The 18,289-nt window shown below is 43.3% G+C and overlaps 1 protein-coding gene across 2 annotated transcripts in view; it reads right to left on the bottom strand.

The window, feature by feature from the left end:
• ITPRID1 (ITPR interacting domain containing 1) overlaps positions 1–18,289 on the bottom strand; it is an 85,475-nt gene that overhangs the window by 16,731 nt on the left and 50,455 nt on the right. For both annotated transcript variants that reach the window (XM_073329499.2, XM_073329501.2), the window contains exons 11-15: positions 16,262–17,764; positions 10,864–10,991; positions 9,487–9,598; positions 3,910–4,248; positions 1,381–2,057 (exon numbers count right to left, since the gene is read on the bottom strand). In XM_073329499.2, the coding sequence (XP_073185600.2) occupies positions 2,028–2,057; positions 3,910–4,248; positions 9,487–9,598; positions 10,864–10,991; positions 16,262–17,764 (2,112 nt within the window). In that variant the 3' untranslated portion in view covers positions 1,381–2,027. The remainder of the gene's footprint in view (positions 1–1,380; positions 2,058–3,909; positions 4,249–9,486; positions 9,599–10,863; positions 10,992–16,261; positions 17,765–18,289) is intronic.

Raw genomic sequence — 18,289 nt, forward strand, 5'->3', positions numbered from 1 at the left:
TCTACAACCTATCCTAAAGGATGACCCAACACTCTCACAAATCTTGGGAGACAGGCCAGTCCTTGCCTACAGACAGCCCCGCAACCTGAAGCAAATACTCACCAACAACCACATACCACACAACAGAACCACTAACCCAGGAACTTATCCTTGCAACAAAGCCTGTTGCCAACTGTGCCCATATATCTATTCAGGGGACACCATCACAGGGCCTAATAACATCAGCCACACTATCAGAGGCTCGTTCACCTGCACATCCACCAATGTGATATATGCCATCATGTGCCAGCAATGCCCCTCTGCCATGTACATTGGTCAAACTGGACAGTCTCTACGTAAAAGAATAAATGGACACAAATCAGATGTCAAGAATTATAACATTCATAAACCAGTCGGAGAACACTTCAATCTCTCTGGTCACGCAGTCACAGACATGAAGGTCGCTATCTTAAAACAAAAAAACTTCAAATCCAGACTCCAGCGAGAAACTGCTGAATTGGAATTCATTTGCAAATTGGATACTATTAATTTAGGCTTAAATAGAGACTGGGAGTGGCTAAGTCATTATGCAAGGTAGCCTGTTTCCTCTTGTTTTTTCCTACCCCCCCCCCCCCAGATGTTCTGGTTTAACTTGGATTTAAACTTGAAGAGTGGTCAGTTTGGATGAGCTATTACCAGCAGGAGAGTGAGTTTGTGTGTGTATGGGGGTCGGGGGGGGGGATGTGAGAAAACCTGGATTTGTGCAGGAAATAGCCCAACTTGATTGTCATGCACATTGTGTAAAGAGTTGTCACTTTGGATGGGCTATCACCAGCAGGAGAGTGAATTTGTGTGGGGGGGTGGAGGGTGAGAAAACCTGGATTTGTGCTGGAAATGGCCCACCTGATGATCACTTTAGATAAGCTATTACCAGCAGGACAGTGGGGTGGGAGGAGGTTTTGTTTCATATTCTCTGTGTATATATAAAGTCTGCTGCAGTTTCCACGATATGCATCTGATGAAGTGAGCTGTAGCTCACGAAAGCTTATGCTCAAATAAATTGGTTAGTCTCTAAGGTGCCACAAGTCCTCCTTTTCTTTATACAAAATACCATGTCTCTAATATTGAACACTTTATGTATTGCCATCCCATACGCAGCTGGTAGAACCAGAGGTGCCTGTGAGGTTATACATGCTTTCCAAGCTAATAGATTATGTGTCTAGATCAAAGCCCTATGTACTCCACAGCAAACTGGACCAGAATGCTGAGGCAATGGCCGTGGATCCTGCAGCCTTCTTGGGTTCCGCCGGTTTTTTTGCAGTGGTTTCAGTTATATTATTTTAAAACTGGTTTCTATGAATTAAATATGAAAATGACTAATACAATCAGTACAATACTCACTGTGTTATATATTTTGGTAATCAATTCAATCTACATTGTATGCTGTCCACATATTGCTGCAGATTTCTATGGCGACGATAGATACATCCATCATAGAAGTTGTCGGGAGAAGATGGAGGTTTTACTGGCTGGATAGGAAAAGCGTGGGAGGAAGTTTGGAGTGGAGGATTAATGTTAGCTAGATGCTTCAAGTCCAATGACCAGCAGTTAATACCTTTCCAAGTTATTTTCTCAGGCTGGGTGCAGGTACAGGAAGACAGTGCAGGATCAGTTTACTTGGTTCACTTTTCCAGGATTTTCTTCACAACTATGAGGGCTCAACCGTTTTTTGAAATGACAGCTTACAATCTGGCGTCTAATACTGTGCCAAATGATAGGCAAAAGGCGTGTAGTAAATTCTATGACCACAGAACAGCACAATACATGGCCCACTCATCAAGATAATTCCTTAAAATGGTTTCCTTTCAGGGCAGGCCTCCACTGCAAAAATATATAGAATGCCCTGCTGCAAATGACAGCTGTTTCATTCTGTTTTTGTAAAGCCTCAGATAGTTTAAAGTGTTTGTTGTAGGAAGAAGTCATAACTATTTTTTAAAAAAAGTCCACAGTTGTCAGTCTTCCATCAATCTCTTTGTTCTGCTATGTCATTACTGAAAATTTCGGAATGATTTCTTAAGCTGGCAAAAAGAAAAATAAGTCTTAGTCTTTAAATAACTAAAAACTAGTAATCAACTAAAAACTAGTTTCTAAATAACTAAACAGTCTTAGTCTTTAAATATCTGGTATAAAGGAACACTATACATTAAATGAAATCTTTAATTGCTTGTTTGGTTCTGTAAGCCAGGGGCTTCATTCTTGGAAATGATTAGATAATTCTGCTGTACCACTATAAATCAGGGCCAACTCCTGTGTGTAAAACTGGTAAGAGAGTAGGGTTGCCAACTTTCTAATTGCACAAAACCGAACACCCTTGCCCCGCCCCGTTCTCTGAGGCCCCACCCCTGCTCATTCCATTTCCCCACCCTCTGTCACTTACTCTTCCCCACACTCACTCACTAGCTCATTTTTACTGGGCTGAGGTAGGTGATTGGGGTACAGGAGGTGGGGTGAAGGCTCTGGCTGGTGGTGGAGGCTCCGGGTGGGGCCAGAAATGCGGGGTTCAGGGTACAAGAGAATGGGGGGTGAGGTCTTCGGCTGGGGGGTGCAGGCACTGGGGTGGGGCTGGGAATGAGGCGTTTGAGGTGTGGGAGAGGGCTCTGGACTGGGACAGGGGATTGGAATGTGGGGCAGTGAGGTCTCCCGCCGGGGGTGTGGGCTCTCGGGTGGGGCTGAGGATGAGGTGTTTGGGGTGCAGGAGGAGCGCATGCTGCCTTCACGCACTGGCGCTGTCCAATTCCCAGCCAATAGGAACTGCAGAGCTGGCGCATGGGGTAGTGGCAATGCATGGAGCCTCCCTGGCCGCCCCTGCGCTTTGGAGCCAGTGGGACGTGTCACTGCTACCAGGAGCCACGCAGAGCCAGGTAGGGAGCCTGCCAGCCCCGCCAACTGGACTTTTAATGGCCCGGTCAGTGGTGCTGACCAGAGCCGCCAGGGTCCCTTTTTGACAGATGTTCTGGTCGAAAACCAGACTCCTGGCAACCCTAAAAGTGAGAAGAATGAAATCCATTGACTTCACTGAGGCTTACATGAAGAATTTGGTTCCAGCTATTTGCTTAAGAGAGGGTCCAGCCCTAAAACTTTGGTTCCATACTCTTAAGTGAAAAAGTAATAGACCATGATGATTACCCATCTGACTTTTTAGCTAGACCACTTTCTAGTTAATCTCTTTTACTAAGCTTTTGTATCTTGAACAATAAAGAAAAAAATCTGTTTCTTATTGACGGTGAAACTGTAAGAGCAGATCAGTCAAAAAGGTGATCATTTTCACTTTTACACAAAACCAGTGAAACCCTAAATTCACTAATTTATTTGGGCATAAGCTTTCATGGGTTAAAAAAAAACCCCCCACTTCTTCAGATGCAGCATGATGCTTATGCCCAATTAAATCTGTTAGTCTTTAAGGTGCCACTGGACTCCTAGTTGTTTTTGTGGATATAGTCTAACACAACTACCCCTCTGATACCTAAATTCACTACCTTTGCTGTCCATGTAAAATAGTTCAAGCTGTTTTGAAGGCTAATGCTACCTGTTAATTTCACACAGTTTGGTATAGATCTCAACCAATCACACTTGGAGTTCTAGACTGACAAGGCATTGCTGATGCCACATGATAATATTGCCCTCATTACCATGAGTAACCAGTGCAGTTAACTTTGAGAATGCTTCCCTGCCCATTGTCTGTCCTGGCTATTTAGATTATAAGCTATTTAGAGCAGAAACTATAGCTTGGTAGGGGTACGTACAACACCTAGCACAAAGGGGCCCTTGGCTGGGCCTCTAGCCACTGCTGTAATAAATACAATTGTAATCTCGTGTCAGCATGTTCTGACATTAGAATACGCAAGCAACCAGAATAAAATGAATTCTTACACTCCGTAGAAAAGCTTTAAAGTCAATTTTTGGCTGGGGAGGACCTTTTATTTCCTTTTTACTGGTGGGGAGTTCCCATGGGTCTAGCTCTGCTGTTGCCACAGCAGGAAACTGCATCTCTGGTGTTCCTGGCATTGAGGCTGATGAAGTTGATGGGAATGTTTCACTTCTGCTCAGGCGTCTTGGAACTACTGTTTCTGAGCACCCAGCTCTAGGATGCATAGTGTCAGCAGCATCTGGAACACCTTGTTTATTCTGGGCATTTCTTTCTTCCCACCTATCAGGGAGTCCAAGCTCTGAAAACAGATGGGATTGTTCTCCTAGTAATTGGTCCAGCTGCTGCAGAGAAAATAGGGAAGACATGCATATTGTAGTAATAAAGAATTATAAAAGGTATCAGACAGTGATACACAGGAGAGGTTATGAAGCATGTCCATTTCTTATTCTTGGTCAAAAAAACTAAGTATAATTTGGCAGCTGAGATGCTGCTGTGAAAAGGATTCAGTAATAAATTTCAATCCCATGTTCATGTTTCAGTAACATAAATTTCAATCCTATTTTACTGTGACTGACTGACATATTTGCCTTAGTACAACCCCCCCCTCCCCCGCTCCACCCAACAGACCTCTGTGGCTGTGTATGGCAGCCCTGGATTGAAAAGGGTGTATCTTAACAAATTGTGGCCCAGATTCACCAGTGTGTGCCATGCAGGCACTGCAAAGTGAATGGACTCAATCTGGAAATGGCTAATGGACAATTCCCATTGTGGAGGAGAAAGCTGGTGGACATGTTGGGGCAGGCACAGAGTGCTGCTTTGTCAATTCAACTGTTCTTCCTCAGCTACTGTAAGTGACACTAAAACCAGGTAGAGCAGTCCTGGGGAGATACAACTCTGGTGGCCGTCTCTCTACTCTGCACTAAATGAAGATGGGGCTTCCTTCTCCCCTGACCCCAATTTGAGTTGTGTTTTAGGGCTTGTCCACACAGGGGAAAATGGCAAGCACAGCTAAAGCACAACAAGTAATCCTCTACAGCAGGGATTCCCAAACTGGTGGTCGGGACCCCTGAGGGGTTATTACATGCGGGGTTGTGAGCTGTCAGCTTCCATCCCAAACCCTGCTTTGCCTCCAGCATTTATAATGGTGTTAAACACACTTAAAGGCCTTTTTAACTTATAAGGGGGGGGTGGTCACACTCAGAGGCTTGCTATGTGAAAGGGATCACCAGTACAAAAGTTTGAGAACCACTGCTGTACAGTAACTCCCCACGTGAACACTCTATTCCACCATAAAAGTGACTTTATCAGAGTAAATATTCCAAAATAAAGTCATTTTTATCATTACTGGGCTCTAGTCAATTTCCCTGCATAGATAAGTCCTTAGGGAGGCAACATAGGCGAGGAAAAAAGGATGGTTCAGTGATTAGGGCATTAGCTATAGACTTGGGAGAATCAAGTTCAGTTCCCAGGTCTGTCAGACTTCTTGTGTTATCTTGGGCAAATCACTTGTGAAGAAATTCATAAAGGTATTTAAGTGCCAACTCCCATTGAAATCAATGGCATTAGATGCCTAATACCTTTGTGAATTTTACCCCTAGTCTCTCTGTGCCTCAGTTTCCCATAGAGTCAATAGATTGGCATAGGAACGGAACTGGTAGTGGGGAATTCCCAGATGAAACTCAGAATCATCCATGCCTGAAAAGCTATTGGACTATGTGGTCTGAGCCAAGTGGTAGACAGGGAACCCAGATACGGAAACTGCCAGGAACTTGGAAAAGGTCTGAACTTATTCAAGGAGTGGTGCCAAATAAGGAGGTGCTGGGGATTGTGGGGGTGTGTGGGGCTTGAAAAGAAATGGGAAGTAAACCCAGAGTTCCAATGGTCTCTACCCAGGCCGGACACTGAATGAAAGAATGGTGTTGGCTATCCTGGGACCTTTGTCCATTACACCCCAAGGGAATAAATATGTACTTGTAGTGACTGACTGTTTTTCAAAGTGTGCAGCAGCATATCCCCTTCCTGATCAGGAAGCTCAGATGGTAGCATTTGTCAAGAGGTTTGTATGCTACCATAGACACATGCCTCAGCCCCTGCATGCTGATCAAGGAAGAAATGTTGAATTCCCTTTGTTCAAAGATGTGTGTGACCTTTGGGAGATCCACAGAAAATGAACTACACCTCATCACCCCCAATCTGAGAGGTTAGTTCAATGATTCAATCACACGTGTGTTGGTATGCTGCCCTCTCTGATTGAAAACAATCAAAGAGAGTGGGATGAGCTTTCCTCCTATGTTAGGATGGCCTAGTGAAGCAGTGTCCAGGCAGCTACAGGATATACACCCTATATGATGTTATTTGGTGGAAGATCTGCCTGCTTGTTGAACACATATTGGGGGTAGATGTATTGGAAGAGTTAGAACATTAGCATACTAAGTCAAACCAATGGTCCACCTAGCCCTGTAACCTGTCTCCAACAGAAGCCACTACCATAGGTTCAGGGGAAGTGTACACAACAGGACAATTCTGGAGACATCCAGCTGGCTTCCCCTCCAGGTTTTTGGCAGTCTGAGGTTTTGGGTCACCTCAAGTATGGGGTTACAGCCCTGACCATCTTGGCTAATAGCCATTGATGGACATACCCTCCACTACCTATCTAGTTCTTTTTTAACCCAGTTATACTTTTGGCCATCACAAAATCCTATGGCAATGAGTTCTGTGGGCCAATTGTGCATTTCCTCTTGTTTGTATTATATCTGCTGCCTATTAATTTAATCAGGTGACCCCTGGTTTTTGTATTGTGGGAAAGGGTGAATAACACTTCTCTGTTCACTTTTTCCATACCATTCATGATTGTATAGACTTTTATCATATCCCCCACTCCCTTAGTCATCTCTTTTCTAAGCTGAACAGCCCTAATCTTTTTAGTCTCTCCTTGTACGAAAGCTGTCCCATATCCTTGATCATCTTTGTTGCCCTTCTCTAAATCTTTTCCAGTTCCACTATATCCTTTTTTGAGATGGGGAGATCAGAGCTGAGCACAGTATTCAGGGTGTGGGAGCACCATGGATTTATATAGAGAGATTATGATACTTTCTGTCTTATTTTCTCTCTCTTTCTTCATAGTTCCTAACATGGTTAGCCTTTTTGACTGCTGTTACACACTGAGCTGAAGTTTTTGGAGAAAACAAGTTTAGCAATCCATCCAAGTATGTCACACAGGTAGCAGGATACTTGAGTTCTGTGAGCCAGGCTGTGAAGAGGATTCAGGCTATGGCCACACAAAGACAGAAAGAATACTACAATGCCCGAGTCATCAGAGAGGTGTAAGAGCTAAGAGACTCAGTGTGGGTATGAGACCAGACTAGAAGGAAGGGGCAGGGTCCAAAATTACTCAGAAAGCTTAATGGTCCCTTTTACAGGCATCAGGAAATTGTCTGGGATGCTACGTGAGCTGTCCGGGGAGCCAGGTCAATAAACTTTTGTGGCACATTACAACCAGTTGAAGCCCTCTGTGAATTCAGGGCAGGGACACTGAGCCCACACAGGAGCCCTGGGTGACCACCCAACCTCAGGCAAAATACTCTCAGGACTGCTGTATTGCAGATCCCCTGCAGTTCCTACACACAAGGAATGTTCCTGAGTCAGAAAGCCTAGAGTGGGTACCTCGGCCTGATGAAGATGGGGATCGTGAGTGTGAGCAAACCCCCGAGGTGGTGTCATGGTAGGGCTCAGCAGGGGGGCATTCCCAAGACTCACCCCAGCCACCAGTCTCAAAATCCCAGGGCAGACCGGAGCAGGTGCACAGACTGGCTTAAGGACTATTTGAAGTAGCTTCAGCAGGATGCGGAGGCACATCATTTTAGAAGGTGGGAGTGAGGGATAATGTAATAAGCCAGCAGGTGGCACCTAAATCATGGGAGTCAATGGCCTAGAGGGGCAAGCCACTGGAGGATTCCATGACAGTGGGGAGAAGCTGGAGGGATTTGCCATCCTGATAGTAGTGTGTGTTTTGGGGGTGAGGGAGAGAGTTCTGTGGGAGGAGGAAGGACTGTGTTGCTCTGGGCAGGGGTGTGAATGAGCCCAAGAACAGGACTGTCAGAGATGGCTAGACTGGAACTGGTGATGAGCACTGGGGACTCAGGGTTGCATATATCCTGAGGATGGGGGAAGCATGAGTAGCCATGGAGCAGCAAATCCCACCAGGCCAGAGGCCCAGACTGAGCAGCCACTTCTCCAGGCTAGTGCATCCCAGCTCTACGGGCATCCCTGGTGGGAGTGGAGGGCTCAAGTGTGTGGGTGTGGGATCAAGGTTTTGGGCACCTGCGGAGGTAGGGGAAGGGATGGTGCTATTATCTCACTTGTTGAATTGACTTCAGTCCCCCATTCCCTTTCAGCCCATGGGTCTGTACTCATCCCCTGGCCTAATTAAATGATCTCAGAACTCTGTGTGCACATGGGTGTTTTTGTGGCAGGCGTTTCCAGATCCATGTAAGCAAAGCAGGTCTATGCCTGACCTGAAGAGAAACAGGTGCAGACATGCTACCTTTGGACATCTACCAGATCCTGTGTCCAGCACCCAGAAGGGGGTAGGTGGGTTGGTACAATGCTTTATAGCAGCAACTGTTACTTAATGGGGCTGACAATTATGCTTAATGGGGATACCCTTCAAATAATTTAGGAGCACTTAAAATTTTTTGGGGTTTTAATCTCATGCTGGCTCTAGTTACTGCTCAAACAACAGCTTTCAGTCGCTCCATAGCTACGATATGTTTTCTGTGTACATCAACTGTGACTGCTCCTGGCAGTTGTTTTACTTCTTTCATATTAACTGCAGATGATGGGTATCCATGCCAGGTGAATCCTTACTGCACCTACCAGCCATGTTAATTTTTGCAGGCTCTTATCAGCCTTCAGTAATTGAAAATTTCTGCACCGTGAAGTTAGTGTCGAAATGGTTGTTTTGTCTGTACACGTACATGACTGCAAGTCATGCAGCAATTCTATAACTGCAGAGGTTGATTTGGAGGGAAGTTGATGACATTTTTGGTTGTAAAATCACAAATGGCAAGAAACAAGTGATTAGTTGGAGAGCTGACAAAATATAAAGTTCTCTCTTTCCAAAGAGAAAACTTCTGCTTTGCATCTGACAGCAGTTTATTAATAAAATACCTGATGGATTTAACATTTTTTAGACTTTGAAAGAACAACAGTGTGGCCAACACCACTAGTGATTTTGAGTGTATCCAGGGTTTGAAGCACCTTGAGGGTCTGGTTTTCAGAAGGTTGGACCTCAGCATTTTCTGAAAATCAAAGCCCTTTAAGGAGTCATAAGTTGGACACCTAAGAACTGAAGCACCTGGAAGCACTAGTCCCTTTTTGAAAATCTTGGCCCAAGGTTGATGACACAATTTAACCTTGTTGGTTTGGTCACATGTTCAACTCTCAGCAAATGCATGTGGAAGCCACAGAAAGCAACCACTCACTGTGACATTGCACCAGTAAAGGCAATAGGATTAAGAGTCTTTAAACTAGATTCCTTTTTCCTATGTTTCACAAGAATAGCTGCTTTTACAACGTACCATCAGCATTCCCTCCCTAACCTGGCGAGCGCGATCATTCAGCTGGAATTCCAGTTCAGAAACCTCATGACGAACAGCTTGACGTAATACCTGCAGTTGTCTTTTTTCCTCCCTGTAGTAGACAGCAGAAGAAAAACAATCAGGTAAATAGTGATGCTCCACAAAACATCCATTTCTTATTCACGCAATTAATACAGTGTTGTTTCATACACAGTACCACAAAACATTCTGCAGTCTAAGTAATAACCTAACAATACTAGCGTCCGATAGTTCCTTTTCTGCATTGCAGTATGCAGGCCACAGAACTCTGAATAAAACTGAATACAGGCCCAACTGTAAAGTCTTTCCTTTCTCTTCTAACCTTTCTGTATAGTAATTCATGGGGAATAACCATTCAGTCGTACAAAAACAGTCCAGGGCACTAGTTCTCACTGCAGACAACCCAACTAAACAGATTTGTAGTTTGAGTTACGACAGTACAAAAAAACAAAAACAAAACAACCGAACAAAAAAAGACATACCTTCCGGCCTCCACCCCTCACTTCAAAGTGCTCTTCATTCAAAAATGCCTTGTTTGATTAACTGCTATCTTCCCCAAACTACCCTCCTCTGCCAAGCGACTGCACATGAAAAATTTCAGCCAGAAACAAGTTTTATTAGAAGGAAAGACTTATTTTTTAAAATTAGGTGGATAATGGAGACTGTTTTACAATCTTGATGATGTTGTTACTACTATGATTCGAATACAGTGCTTCCTTTTGTTATGGCCCAATCTGTATAACGTCCTCATCATCAATCCCTGCCCTGCCCCCCACAAATGTTCATCTGGAAAGCTGAGGTCAAAATAAATGAGATCTATTGCAAATTATGCCTGTATTTCCATTGTATTTTAAGTCATTTTAAACTAAAATAGACCATATTTTTAATTGTAATGTTTCTGAACATTGAAATTAATGGAGACAAGTCATACTTTTCGATGGACACAATTACATAAAAAGTCTTTTTCATTTGCAGGGTGGGCACAATACATGCACAATACCCATGATGGCAACTTCATGACTGGGGATGTCATACTCATGAGGAATCCCAGCCACTGAGTCTGAGAAGTATCAAAGAGAGTGTACGTTCGTTGGTACATATTATAAATCCCTTCTGTAAACCTAACATTAAAGCAGCACTATGGGTTGGATAAATGGATAGTAATAAAGTAATAAAGAACAATTGAACACTGACTTCTGTGTTATACAGTAAAAATGTTAAGTCTGAGAGTTGGCACATACAGCAAGATGCTCTGCACACACACTCAGGGTATAGCTTGTCCAAAATGTTGCTTTTTTAATGACCATAATGTGTGTGTTGCTGTAGTGATGTAATTACCTTCCTTCAGCTGACATAGCACTGGGAAAAAGATCCTGTTGCTCTATCAGGTGCTGCTCAATCTCATCTAGCTTCTCCCGGAAACTCTGGCAAGAACTCTTCATAGCTTCTATTTCATTAATTGTGCACTACGAAGAAGAACAAGAAGAGGGACTACTTCATTACCTTCCTTTTAATATTTATCATACTGACAGCCCAGGAGGAAGCAGTCCTATTCTCATCCACAGAACAGGTACATCATAAGCAGGCTTGTCAGACATTCATAGGTACAAGCTCCCAGATAACAAGTGAGATGACTTCTGAAGAATATAAATGATCAGCTCTTCTTTCTTAAGTCACGTAGGCCTCCCCTTGAAGTCAATGGAAATTTTGCCCTTGTCTTCAAGGGAGACAGGATGTTGCCCATAGTTTTGATACAATGGGTCAAATTCTGAGCTTAGTTATACTTATGTAAATCATTAGCACTGACTAGAGTTGCCCTGGATTTACATCAGCATCATCAAATGAAGGAGTTTGCTCCATGTGTCTGATTTGAAAGACAGGTTGAGCACTGTACGTCTGGAACCATCGTCACGTTTTCTTGACCCACCATTTGTAGACGTTAACGTTGAGCTGACTTTTATATCACTAGTGGAGGCAAAAGGATGAGTAAAGTTGAAAAAAGAGGATCAGATATTGATAAGAATAAAAATAGTAACTGCAATCGCACTAGCTAGGATAAAATTCCAAAGGCTATACAAGTCTTTTGGGATTCAAGCTGGCATTATGACATATATAGCTCAGTTCTCTCTGTGCCAAAAGTCTGCAAACATCACAATTCCCACAGATTTGGTCATTTGCTCAAAGCTGTTCAAATAATGTGTCATACAAATATATTTCAGCCAATACATTGCTCATCAACTGTCCTTGGCAAATATTGCTTCGAGTATCCATTATTAACTATTTGACATTTGAACCGTTTTGACAGGACACACGATTTCTGTCCACAGACTGGATGAGAGTAACTCTTGGAATCAGGTTTCCAAGACAAATTCAAAGTTTGCTTTTTGCAGAGAGTTTGCAATATTTGTTCACAAGTCAATGTTTTGGGGAACATTCCTGCCAGTAACATTGCTTGATAGAATATACAAACACGGCCAAAGCACATTTGTTTATAAAGAATATGAACTCTCCTACTTCATGGCAAAAAAGTCAATCACTAACTGACAGGATCTAGAAAAAAATTTCTACGGGCAGATTACTCCATAATCGTCCACTCCAGGTTCTCTCTTGCACAAGGTATTGGTTTGAATGAACTGTCTTTCTCTAATATGGCAATTTGTATGTTTGTATCTTTAAAAATTCAAATAAATATTTGGAAATAATGTCTACAGTGTTTCATGTCTAACTGTGGTCATTGATGGGTATTGGGAAGTAATTTCCCCATAGCACAGTATTTCTCTGGGGACATTACATTTTTCCATTAAAACTCTAGCATGGGCCTCAGTTAGAAACGGGATTCAAGACTAATTGTTTAGATCAGTTATACATTTGAGTAAATAATCAATGGATCACTGGTATGTTCTGCTTTGGCGGTTCCTGCGCATCAAGATGTTATGGAACAGTCTATCCACAAGGGTAAAGCTTGTCTGTGCATGAGACGGAGCTTTCTCAGGGCCTGGTTCAAAGGTGTGGAACCAACTCCCATGGGATCTGCAAACTACCCCAAACCTCACAACTTTCCATGACAAGATCAAGCTGTATTTCTTCTACCTGGACTTTGCTAATATAAAGACTTAGCATGTCATATGTTAAAAAATGTAATTTCCCCTCCTAGGGAGAGGATGAGAGAAAGAAAGAAAGAAAGAAAGAATAAGACATCAAAAATGTCGGTCATGTCACCTAATTCACTGCTGTAGATCACTCAAGTACCTCAGTGATGGATATGGTATAAGAACATAAATAGACTAGAATGATGTTATGACCACTTTGGAAAACCTAACCAAAACAATTTTTTTAAAGTTGTGTTAATCAGCAACTAAGCCTCCAAAAGGTATGGAAATAAAGTGTTTCTGTTGGGAAATAATTTCCTTGTACAAGAAAATGTCATACCCAGACAAATAAAATCTAAACATGCAAATTCAATATAATCTGATGGCTATTTGCAGTTAATATAGATTTTGATTACTTTTGTGGGGATGACATTGATGACATTTGATTAACACTGACTTCTGTCAAGAACGATGTTGCAGTTACTATAGATTTTGATTACTTTCAGGAGTTTCTCTTGTTCTAGCAAATGTTTGATGATTAAATCCCTTGACAGGCTGGGCTAAAGATTACGGACCAAATCCTGTCGTGTAGAATAAAGCCCACATACACAGGATTTTCTCCATATGAAGAAGCGAGGAGCAGAATCTTCGACTTTGTGCAGTGGAGCAGTACCCGCAATTCTAAGACACAGGATGTAGCCGCTGATGCAACCTGCTGCTACTCTCCCTGCAACTCCCCAAGATTTTAGGCCAGTAAAGCCTCAGACCCACTGACTACACACCAGCATACCTAATGCTTTCCAATTTACATGGGTATGGAGTTCCACTGTACATCAAGCTAGGAATGTTTTCTGACCCCCCCCACATGGGTTTTCCTACATGTCCCTTACACACAACTCACATAATCCCAGCTTTCCCAGTCGTTTGGGTCCTTCCTTGATGCAGGGGCTGGATTTCACATGATTAACCTCAGACAAGTGCCAGATTTAACACATCTTTGCTTAAACAACAGAGCTTGAACAATAGTGTAGTGTGCAGTCAATGCCCGCAGTATCCTCAGTCTCAGATTACTGAAAAAGCATCACTGTTAATCCTTCACCACCATCACAGGAGTGATAAAATAAATTGGACAATGTAAATTCAGCTGTAATGTACTAAAACACTGACATCTTGTGGCAATTGAGAGACATCTCACAAAATTCATAGCCCTCCAGCAAACAGTTTAAAGAAAAGCCCCCACAGTAGTGATATAGTCAATAACATGAAATTCATCAATTTCAATTCATAGGGGTTAATCTGTTTTCTGTACTTTTGACCCACTTGTGGTTATAATATCCCACGTTTCACTTTGAGTTTCAGGTTCAAAGGAAGAAACTCATTTGAAACCGCCAAGTTTGCATAGTTTCAACACAAAACCAGGAGAAACATTCACATTTCTCATGGTGCAGAAATATCCATCGGCCCAGCTTTTCTCAGAAACGTTGTGAGCTTTCCAACAATTCTAGCTGGGCTGGTTCATGGGGGCTTAGGGCAAAATCTGAAATGGAGGCCCCTAACCCTTCTAAAAAGCCTGACAACCACCCCCCGGCACATAACCACCTACACCCAGCCCTCCCCCAGGAGCCTCAGCCCTCAAGGGAGCTCTCCTGCCTCCCCATCCCACTCCTTACCTTACCCCTCGGGTGTTGGGTCCATCCTGCGTCCCAGCCAGTCCCCGAGAGAGCCACCATGGTTTTGGTAGCGAGCAGGTGAACACCTGGCACGTGGCACACTGCATGCAGGGGCTGCTTTACCCATAGGGGCACTGCAAGCCTGAGCACCAGATCTCAGCAACACACACTAAGTTTTGGCTCAGCTGTCCCCCACCCTCTGTCATGACCAACGGGCGGCTGGGCCAAACCTGAGCAGTGCTGCAACCCTGAGTGCCCTGTTGAAATGCCACTCACTACAGTTTACCTCAGCTGCCCTGCATCATATTGTTCCATGGATTTCGGGTGCCTCTCAAACAAGTGAGGCCCTCCATCCCTCAGGTGGCCCTGAATCCTCAGTTTTGAGTTTGTAAAAAAGTGACAACCTGGTGACTTTTTGTAGTTTCAGTTCTTTTTGCAAACATTTCACATGGTTCTGATGGCAAGTACAGCTTTAGGTTGGCTAAGGGTATGCCTATGCAATTAAACACCTGCAGCTGACCATGTCAGCTGACTTGGGCTTGTGGGGCTCACGCTACCAGGCTGTTTAATTATGGTATAGACATTTAGACTTGGGCTCTGGGACCCTGTGAGTCAGCTGACCTGGGTCAGCCGCAGATGTTTAATTGTAGTGTAGACATACCCTAAAATGCTCCCTATTTTACCTGGGTCAGATTTGCTGAGATACTGGGCACTCACCATCCACTGCTCAGCCCCTCTGAAAATCAGGGCTCAAAAGTATCATATCAATTTTATTGAAATCAATGAGTCTATTCATGGGATGATTGGGTCATATGGGATTTCACCCTTATTTACTCAGTATATAGCAGCATGTATAAATACCAAAAGGAGGGCATTCTGCATCTTCAGACATAAAGTGGTTAAGCTGCATAAGTTCACAGAAAACCATAAAGTTTCTCTTTGGTTTCAAAACGCTGGCTGACCTAGTATTACTATATAAATTTGACTTGTTTTTCTACAAACCGTTCCCTCCCTTTAGCCATTTCTAAATTATTTTTTGCCATGGGTAAGGGCCCTGATAAAATAAAGCTACAGGGCCAAAGAGAGGTGAGTCTGAATTAGTGTAACTTACTCTATCTGCTGGCCCCTTCAGTGTGGAAATCACAACTACTTAGGTTCTTTTTTGGGACTCAAACTCACTTGGCCAAATTCAGAGTGGTGCATAATGGTATATATATTGATAGGTAGATATGAGTTTAAGGAAGGCTGACTGGGTTTGAGAGAGTGTAAGACCTGATTTGCAGTGCACACCATTTTTGTACTGGTATAACTATTTCATTTAGGGGTGTGACTTCCCCCCCTCCTGCCCCACTGAAATAGTTATTCTGGTACAGCTCCTAGTGTGGATGCAGTTATATTGGTACAAAATTGCCTTATACCAGTGCAGTTTATTCCCTTGTCTGGCTGGGAATAAAGCCGTATCAGTAAAGGCACTGGGTATCAACTTTACTGCAGCCATATTGGGGAGGGGGAGGTTGTACTGCTTTATATATACTGGTATAGTTTAAAGCAAAACAACTTTTTATGTAGAGAAGCTCTCAGGGAACCCAGATTGGTAGAATTTATACACTGAAGAGAGTGGAAGCAGCAGCAAGTAACAGCAGCTCAGACTCATCTCTGAATTTGATCTGTGTAAACCTTATTCCTCCAGCTCATCTTGGTCAGTTGTTAACCTAGCAGGTACGATTTAAATACTCTCAACATTAAGAGAAGTAGTCGAACACAACTTAATTTGGGTCAAAGTATATTTCTGACATTCCCCCAATTTGTCCAGGATGGACTGTCCCTTCTTCCCATCTGTTTCCTAAGCTACATTCCTGACACTTTCTCTACAACACTGAACAGAGTGGACAGTGGACCTTGAAATAACTTACACCGCAGGCGTTTACTCTCCATGCGCCAGATTCTATGTATTATTTCATCAAGAAACATACTTACTGGAGAAATACTCCTCACTGCTGTATCCTGCAGGAGCTCTAATGTTTTCAAAAGCTGCAACTCTATGGTCATGTGATTTGAACAACAGGCTCCAGGATGTTTGGAGGAAGCAGTGAAGGGAAAGGCCCACTGAAAGCAGCAATGATGGCAGCAGACACAATGACAGCTGTGACCGCACTGGGCAGGCTGGGCACCCAATGTTTGATGATAGGATGATCTGTATTTCCCATAAAGCCCAGTGTCTAGGGAGACTGATTTTGTGAGATGACCATGTCTACAGAATGGAGGGAGAAGATTTGGGTCAGACCACTGATTTCGTGTTTTTATTCCAATTGTGTCAGTTTGAATTGAAGCTTCCCTTGTCTCCTTTAGACTTTCCTTCAAAGTAGCCAGTTGTGAAGTAATTACTAGCTCACTCTCAGAGCACTGGGACTCTATGGATTTAATTTCTAAAGACTGGCCTTTGCCAAGGCCTTCACTCAGGGAAACTTTTTGCACAGTGGACACCAGCCTTGAAGCCATCTGAACAGTAACTGACTTAGAGGGGTTAGTGCGTATTTCAACATTTTGGACAGAATCATCCTTCTCCAATTTGGTGGCTCCTGATATTTCACCCAAACAGCAAGTCTCTGTGCTTTCCTGGGAACTAAATTCAGATATGCACTCTGGGCAGTAAGCAGAAAAGTTAGACACTTGTAAAAAACTGCTTGAAATAACCTTGCTTTCATTTTGTACTTGTGAGACCTGCCATTGGGTCTCTGGTGTCCCTGTTTCACAAGAGCAGCTTATACTGTTTATATCAGTGTCCAGTTTGCAAAACTGCTGACCACTTGTGGCCTTGGTGATTGGAACCAGGGTATCAACTTTACTGAAAATCTCCTTATCACATTGCTTTCCTTTTACATGTCCTGTAATACCTTCCTGGATATTTTCCTTAAATACTTTCCCAGCATCCTCCTCAGTCAAAGGTCTCTCTCTTGTCTCTTGTTTAGCGCAGGCTCCACTGCCAGTGAAGTCAATGGGAGTTGTGCCATTCTCTTCAGTGTGAGCTGGAGCTGGACTTTTGGGTACTGAACTGAAGTATAAATGACAGTCAAGTTCTGGGGTAACAATATCTCCTAAATCCTGACTACCAGCAGTTTGCTGTTGTATGCAGCTCTCCTCTTTCTCCAGTTGCCCTCTTCCAATTTTAGTCTCCTGCTTATTCGGATCGTACACCATTTCTTTGACAAAACCCTCTGATTGATCACTGAAGGCTTGATGTAGACCATCTTCCACAATTAGTGAGAGGGTGGTCTCTTCCCTCTGGTCCTTGTGTTCTCTGTCTGGACTAGACACCCTTGAAATGTTCTTGCAATCTGCAGTGGAGGCGTTAGCAACAGGGCCCTTTGACTTTTGATGAAAATCCTGGTGTGGCACAGCGAGAGCTGTTCTATGTGGCAGAGCTCCTTTTCGGTCATGGGTATCACAGCTAAGGTTCAGCTGTCCTGGAAAAGGTGGATTCTGCAAGGAAAAGGAGAAGACACTAAGCATATAATATTGCAATGCCATGGAGTAGTTTGATGAGATGGATAATGGGACTTTATCTTGAAGAATTTTTAAATACAAAAAGAACTCTTTTGCTTGGTATATGGTTAAGGGCTCATTGAAGTAAATAAAAAGGCTCTTGTTGACTTCACTGAGCTTTGGCTCAGGGAGTAATGTCACATTCCAGCCCTCTATTTTGAATTCTCATTAAAAGTTCTAGTTACATCTTACTGCACGTATTTGAATATAGGGGATTTGGAAACCTCAATTTGTGCTTCTGCCTAGACAACGTTATGCTGAGAGATGCCAATGGCTGCCATTAAGGAGCTCTTTGATCCAAAAAGAAACTTGTTAAAGACAGGTGTGCCAACAAGCACCCATTTTCAGGCTCAGTGGCTCCTTTATCTGAAAGCAATGGAGGCTACTGTTCAGTACACTACGCCACACGGTAGGTCAGAGCTAAGCTGTATGGACAGTGGGGCTTCCTTGGATACAAACAGA

Source organism: Lepidochelys kempii, chromosome 2 (genome assembly GCF_965140285.1).
Source record: "Lepidochelys kempii isolate rLepKem1 chromosome 2, rLepKem1.hap1, whole genome shotgun sequence".
NCBI classification, from domain to species: Eukaryota; Metazoa; Chordata; order Testudines; family Cheloniidae; genus Lepidochelys; species Lepidochelys kempii.